This window comes from Cynocephalus volans, chromosome 2 (genome assembly GCF_027409185.1).
Source record: "Cynocephalus volans isolate mCynVol1 chromosome 2, mCynVol1.pri, whole genome shotgun sequence".
Taxonomy (NCBI): Eukaryota; Metazoa; Chordata; class Mammalia; order Dermoptera; family Cynocephalidae; genus Cynocephalus; species Cynocephalus volans.
This window is the reverse complement of record NC_084461.1, coordinates 23,154,080-23,161,920: the sequence shown is the minus strand read 5'-3', so window position 1 is coordinate 23,161,920 and position 7,841 is coordinate 23,154,080. Positions and strand designations below refer to the sequence as shown.

The 7,841-nt window shown below is 33.9% G+C and overlaps 1 protein-coding gene across 1 annotated transcript; it reads right to left on the bottom strand.

Moving 5' to 3' along the window:
* Window positions 1–1,957: 1,957 nt before the first annotated feature.
* On the bottom strand, window positions 1,958–6,976 carry LOC134370421 (large ribosomal subunit protein uL14-like). The gene is made up of 3 exons (XM_063087544.1): window positions 6,940–6,976; window positions 3,201–3,417; window positions 1,958–2,144 (listed from the first exon to the last, which is right to left on the bottom strand). The coding sequence occupies exons 1-3, from the start codon at window positions 6,974–6,976 to the stop codon at window positions 1,958–1,960; spliced, it is 441 nt and encodes a 146-aa protein (XP_062943614.1).
* Window positions 6,977–7,841: the final 865 nt, after the last annotated feature.

Below are 7,841 nucleotides of genomic sequence, written 5' to 3'. Positions count from 1 at the left end.
CATAGATTCTTATTTTATTTATGGGTTAAATTTGTCACTACTATTATTTGCTTGATGTTCAAGACAGTCCTGAGTTTGACTAATGGGGAGTACTGCAGGCTGACTCCTGTTTGCATTTCACATGCCCTCCCCACCCTTTGATCGCTTCCTTGTTGACCTGCACATGAAATGCAAAGACTGAAAGGCCTTTGCAGATTAAATTAAAAGCAAATGACAACTGAATGCACCATGTGTTCATGGATTGAATCCTAGACACAATTTTTTTCTTTTGCTGTAAAATAAATTAGTAAACAATATAATTTGAAAATCTGAAAAAAAAATATTGTATTAATATGAATTTTCCAACTTTTACAATTTTACTGTACTTATGTAAGACAGTGTTCTAGTTTTGAGAATATAGATATTGACATGTTAAGAGGTAACGGGGGATTAGCCGGTTAGCTCGGTTCATTAGAGCACGGTGTTGTAACACTAAGGTCAAGGGTTCAGATCCCCATACAGCCACCAAAAAAAAAAAAGGAAAAATGAGGTAATGGGACATCATGTCTATGACTTACTTTCAAATATTTCGACATTTAAAAAAGAGACAAAAAAAAAGCAAATGTGAAAAGCAGTTAATGATTGATTGTGAAGAGTTTATGGGGATACTTGGTTCAATTTTGCAATTTTTAATTAAGTCTGAAATCATTTCATTATACATCATTAGTAATAATAGTAATAATAATAACCACAGGTTCGGAGGTATGGGCTCTAGGTGAAACCCTTATGTGCACATGTACATATACATTTATATGCACAAATGTTCACTCTGAACAAGAGGATTCAACTGCTTAGAGATTGAATGTTTTTTTTAGGTTTTGACTTTGTAGAGCTCAACCACCCCTAGATACAAGAAATATGCTATTTAGTTTTATTTATGTATTTACTTACTTGCTTACTTATTTACTTATTTATTTGTTTTTTATTTACCTCAGGATTTGGGAGAAAATAATACAGTCTGAACACTATTTCTGTTTAGAAAAAAAGATGAACTGTCTGAAAGGTAACAAAAATTTCATGTTTAGCTTGCAGCTATCATAGATAAATCAATTAAAAGCTCTCCAACTTAAATTCTGTATAATACTTTAAGAAGTAATATTCTTTGTTACTCCTAAGCAGTACAAAGATAAGAGAGAATGATACCAATTCTATTGTTATAATGAAACAATATTCCATGAGTCATAATGATGGGAGTACGAATACTAAGTAAATAAAAGAGCAGGCTTAATTAAAATAGGATAAATTTATTTTATCATTAATTTTAAAAGCTTGAACACAATTATATTTCCAAACTTCTTTGCTTTCCAGAATTTAATTATTTCCTAAAAGAGCTATTTTTCCTAGGCAAACTTTTTGATGACTTTAACACAGATATTTTGTCAAAAATATAGATTGCTTGGCAACTATCTTATTTTATGGTATCTATCAAAAATTACATTTTCTGACACCTAAAATAATTCCACCTTATTAAGATCAAGGCAAGATCATTCAACCAAGAACGTTGAAAGCCACATGTGTACACATGGGTGGATTCCACTTAATCCTGGCCCTAAAGCCAGAGTTAAATTAACGTCACTTGTTAAATTTCAAGGTCATTAAAAAGATGCTTTGATTTAAACATGTTTATACATTTTTCTCTAAAACAGATCATAATCTGAGATATAAGAATTATTTGCCTATGGTTAGTATGCAAGACATTTACAAATCCTGTGAATTGAGCCATAAAATATTTGGGTGTAAATGTCATTTATATATTTAATTTAGTTCATGGGTAGAACATTTATAGCTTTTATTAGATTCTCAAGTGGGTCTATGGTGCAGATGCATACTATATGTTCAATTCATATTTGGGTGGGAATAAATACTTTTTAATGTCTTTTTTTCTGGTTTTTTGTTTTTTTACAAATACACTGGGGAATCACACAATGCTGCCAGCATTAGACACAATCCTGGGCCACAAGTCTACACACTCCTTTGCAACTGGTCCTGTGATGGCACAACCTTTAATCTCACCTTTATTGTCTACTATGACCCCTGCATTATCTTCACAATAATGAAACACACGATATGTTCTTCGGTATGATTTTTGTTGTTGAATCCCACTGCTGATATACCTTCATTCTGTGACAAGGCAGATTGATTTAGCTTATGCCATTTTTACTGTTTGAAAAGTTGTGGCGGCGCACCTGGGGTCCTCCCACAGACCCAGAAGGAGAAGGAGCCGACAGGATTACCCCCGGTGTTGGGACTGAGGGATCTCGGGGAAAAGTGAGGCTGCTGCCTGCCAACCCAGCCCCGTGAAAGAAACACTCAGATGCGCAGGGGTTCTGTCAGGGCAGATCCACTTTATTGCCTTTACACTGCAATTTACATAAGCAAGCAAGTAGGGGCTTTCCATGAACTAACCAATCAATTAAAGGATCACACGGGGCATGCATTTTGTACTAACATATTGAGCATAACGATCACACAGGGTTCACCAGTACGGAAATACTGGAGGACCCATCAAAACCTTTTGGAGCTATCTTGGGTTATGCCTCCCCTACTTCCCACAGGTGCCATTTTCAACCTCCATCCATAGGCACCATGTGGCTCACAGATAATGTTTGCTCCTAAAAATGGGCCCAACAAAAAGTGGTTTTATTTGAAAACCCCTTAGTAGAAATTAGAAGATAGAAATTATCCTGTAGTTAGAAATATAGATGAAAAATAATTTTAAATTTTGCCTGCCTTTGCTGTCTCCCGACTAAGCTGTTCCTGGCTGATAAAACCGAGAGCTGTATCCAGATGTGACTATATGAAAACCTAGGGAGGGAACTACCCTGGGAAAGTTCTTGCTGACCCTGAGTGATTAACTGGCTTATCCTGGCTTCTGTAACCAGCTTGCATTAGGCCTTGCCAAACTGCCTCCCTCTTCACGCTAGGAGGGAATGTGTGACTATATGATAACTTTAAGAGTGTGACTCTATGATGACTTTGACTATATGACTATGTGATTTTCTGCCTGTGTGACTATGTGATTCTTTTGCCTTTAAAAAGACCCCTCAAACTTAGATTCATGGCTGCTCTCTTACCAGAATATCTGGGGAAGCAGTCGCTGGCCAGCTAATGAAGACCCCTTTTTAAATTCTCAATTGGGTGTTCTGGTTCCTTTTCCAAACAAAAGCGTCACAACATTTCTGAGCTCTGGTTTGCCTTTCTTGACTATGGCCATCAGCATGTCACCCACGTCAGCAGTAGGAAGTCTGTTCAGTGGTCCCTTGATCCCCTTCACAGATATGATATACAGATTTTTGGCTCTTGTGTTGTCAGCATAGTTGATCACGGCTCCCACCGGAAGACCCAGGGAAATACGGAATTTCGCACCAGAGGACCCATCTCATTCTCACTTTGACATCTTGGATGCCAGAAAAGAATATTTTTAACACAATAGTTTCCTCAAAGCACTTCTCTGAAGTGTATCACTTTAAATCAGATCGTATAGTCCCATACGAAGAAAGCAATTGAGATTTCTTTTCTTATCAAAAATTTAATAATTAGCAAAGCATGTACACACAACCAACAGAGTAGCATAAAATTTAAGAGGTGCCAAACATAAAAGCCTCTAAATTTTACAATTTACAAATGATGCTTAAAGGTCAATAAAGTTAAAATAAATATGACCTTCTCTTTAACTACACCAGGGTCATAGGATAGTACAATATGTGCCCATAGCATATTTAAAAAAAAATTGAATGCCATATAAAATTGTCCTGAAACACTTGCTAGCTCTGATAGCATACAGTCAGGCAACTCAGTACAGTGGGATGAGCACTAATATTGCAGGTATGAGACCTCTCGTAAATATTAAAAAGTAATTTATGTTATAAAAGGGGCCAAAAAGATGATTCTTTTTATCTTATAAATCAAGTAAATAATGCCATGACAACCAAAAAGAAAAAAAGGAAACTTGAGCTTGGACATAAGCAGGAGATTGTATACCACTACATCTAAGGAAGGGCTACAGAATGCAGCTGGTATTCAATGAGGTTTCAGAAAGATGCCTAAAGAGGATGATTTCAGGAACAAGTCTCAGGGCAAGTCAGAAAATAGGAATTCTCCAAAACAGGTAGCACACACTGAGAGGGAAGTCAAATCCCAAATGAGGAAATACACAAATCCTTGCAAGTCTGTTATCTAGGGATTCTCTAAGTTGGGAACATCTCTGCAATTGGAAATTTGTGTTGGCTTGGGAAAAATAAAAAGCTAAAATAAATCATTCAAACACATCTACTTTCCTACCTTGAACACTGCCTTCTCCATACGTCCACGTATATTTCCTACAAATAGGTGGCCAGAAAAGAACTCATATCATAAATGAGTTTTGAGATTTAAAAAATAACTTGTGTAAGAAATCAAACAACTCTCAGAACATAAGAGAAAATAAATAGAAGCCGAAAATAGTGGATAAAGAAACTTGCCCCCCGCAAAAAAATGTTGCTGAGAGGGCAAACAAGATACACAAAAGCTCAAGGAAGAACTGTCAAATATCAAAAAGAGAGGATTGTGGGTTAACGGAACTCAAAAAAAAAGAAAAGAAAAGAAAAGAAAAGAAAAGAAAAAAATTAAAAGAGAAAATTATGTTATCACATTGTGAACAAGAAAAATAAGGCTGAAAACATTGAAAGCATATAGGCTTGAGGAAACTAAGAAAACAGTGAAAATAAACAGGTGTAAAAAGTATTATAAACAAAAACATATATAGAGAGACAAATGCTTACGTAAATGTAAATAGACAGACAGGTACAACTCCATCATATTCATAATGTGAGCATGTAATGGGGTAAAACGAACAAATGGAAAAAGAAAAAAAAAGCATTTTTGATTTAACTCAAGTGAAAAATCCACAACTAAAAGAAATTGGAATCTACAGAGAAAAATAGGACATTGTTTCCTAGGATAAATTGCCAAAGGTGAGGTTTAGCACACTCTGAATTACCCCATTAATATGTAAATTAATTATTAAAAATAAGTAAATGAACTTCAAAGGTAAAGAATCAATCTTCAGAGCTTACAGGTATAAACATCTGATCAACAATATAGGGAATAATGAGGGTGATTACAAAATTATCATGATAACATGGAAGACTAGAAAACAACATGGCAAATTCTGTGTACTTTTACTTTAAGAAAAGTGAGAAACAAATTTTTTTTTAACCAAACTGTCATTTATGAATAATGGCAACATTTATACAATTTTTGACAGGTAAAATCAAAGTAAACTTAGACTTGGGGCTCCTCCTTAAAGACACTACTAGATAAAGGGCTAACCAAAGGATAAAGGAAAATATTAGAGGGAAAAAAAATCTCTTATGAGATTTGCTTTCACTCAATTGTAAGAATATAACTGAAAACAAATGTCAAAGTTGTAGCAAAAGATAGTGTGATTGAGCATTCATGCATCAAATTGTACATCATCAAATTTCATGTGTGCCTGGCAAAACAGACGTTTGTACACACAGTAGGAAAAAATACTTTATCTCTATAAAAATTTTAGCAAACTCATTATTCTATCAGAATTTGTCATTTTGACAGACATTGGCAAATTGCCAAAGAGAGGGATTGCCTAATTTATATACCCACATGTGAAGTTGGCTGTATTTTCATATCTTACACAGCATAGCAATGCAATGTGTTCACAATAATTTTTATCTTTGCCATTAGGATGGGTCAAAAATGGCAATTTTACCTGCTAATTTAAATTTGAGTATTCCTTATGATGAGTAAGTTTAAAGAAATTTTAATATTTTCTATTTGTCCTCTTGTGTGTACTCCCTATGTATATTATTTACTGATTTTCTGTTTAGGTCTGGTAAGGTTTTGGTTATTAACTTACAGGAGTTCCCATATGATAGGTACAGGCAATAATATACTTAAAAATGTTCCTTTTATCACTTAACTAGTACTCAAGTGATTTTCTTATTGACAAATATATGAGTCAAATATTTTGTGATTCATAGATTCTTACAAATTTTTTTGTTAGATTCAAATACAAAAGTCAATTTTTTGTTGTTGTTGTTATTGGGTTCTGGGTAATACCTAAAAAATTTATCAAAGCTTTATGTTTATTTATTATTTTAAAAATTCCCCTATGCTTTTTATATCATTATGGTTTTCTTTTTATATATTTAAAATATGTAATAGCTCTGGTTCATAACTTGATTTTATAAATGAAGCAAAGGACCATCTTCATTTTTCAAAGAAGTTGTCCAAATCTTGGATATTGAATAGTCTATTTTGTGCTCACTGACATGTATGTCCTATGTCAAACACACCATATCATTTGAGTTTTTTCATTGTCCTCCATTTTACAGATTTTTATACTGTATATTCACTTGCTAATATCACATTGCTGTAAGTTTTGTGGCTTTATAAAAAGAATCTTGTCCTCATGCATTACTTTTACTTGTTTTAGAATTATTCTATTTCGGATTGTTTATTTTTGAAAATGGCTTTAGACTCAACTAGTTTATTAAAAATTCAATATTTTAACTGTTTCTTTTTTCTTCCTTTAATAGTAATTATTTCAGTGTTTCCTATTAAGTGTAGATAGATAAGTAGATAGGTAGTGTAAGGAAAATTTAAATACAAATGGTCAGGATCCCTCAGATGTTTGGAATCTTGCCGAGCATGACCTAGCCTGTTTAATGTAAATATGCACTCGTGTGCCCAGGTGTCTCTTGGTTATTGTTTGATGTAATTTCCCATGTGTGTCCAGGTAATACTTGGTTATCTGACTCACAAAGTATAAAGGACAAACAGCTCTGATCCATAGTGCCCTTGGGTCACCCTGGGAGGCCACTAGGGTGGCTGCTGCTAGCTACCCCAGCTTTCATCTGAATAAAGCCTATTAATTTTTACCCACAGCTCCCAGGATCTTTTCAATTACCAAGTACATGACCTGCCTATGAGGGGTTTGTGAGCAGTCTGCACAATGGGTTTGAAGGGTCTGAGGGTCCTAGCCAGACAGGTAGATAAGAGAGAGAGAGATTATGTCCCATTTGTAATTTTATCAAGACTTCTTACAATAAATAATAAAATACGAGTGTTCTGATTAATTTTAACATCTACAAATGGACTGTTTTATTATTCCTTTTTATTCAATAACACTTTAAAATATATGAATCTATTTAGCATAAGCAAATTGCTAAATACATAATAAATATAATACATTTAAAATATATAATAAATAATGATATATACAATAAATATAATAAATAATATAAATATAATAAATTTGTATGCAAATTGTGAGTTTTTCAATGTATTTTAAAAGACAAATTACAGATTTCTTTTTTGTGCTCTTCTTGTTAAAAGGGATTTGGTATTAAAGACAGGCATATTTCAGAAAAAGAAATTTGAAATTTTCTGTCTTTTATGCTCTCTAACAATTTCAGCAACACTAAAATTTTGTGCCTGAAAGCAATGCTTCTCCGGATTTTGACCTAGTGGTAGAACAGAAAGTAATATTTATATAGCACACCTGAGTAAACAGATGAGGCTTATCCAGACCTGAAGCAAATAGCTCAAAAGCTGAAACAGCTGCCCCAAGCCAAGTCTGGCCAATGCAAGCACTAAGAGGATCAGTTTGGAACAGATATGGCCAATTTGCCACACACCGTAGTGCTGGGGCACTCTAGTTTGCACTGTGCCTTAGATAGTTGGTAGTATTCCAAGATATTGACAACCATATTGAAAAATTTCTTTATTATGTTTATTCTTTATTTCTGCTTAAATATTTTATTTTTTCTGTGGTCATTTTA

Bases quoted from the DNA above. Each gene is read 5' to 3' on its own strand.
- LOC134370421 (XM_063087544.1), bottom strand. From the start codon at position 6,976: ATGTACTTGGTAATTGAAAAGATCCTGGGAGCTGTGG. The intron at 3,418-6,939 runs GTAAAAATTAAT...AGTGAGAATGAG, and splicing joins AAAGATCCTGGGAGCTGTGG to ATGGGTCCTCTGGTGCGAAA. The intron at 2,145-3,200 runs GTTTGGAAAAGG...AAGGTATATCAG, and splicing joins AGAAATGTTGTGACGCTTTT to CAGTGGGATTCAACAACAAA.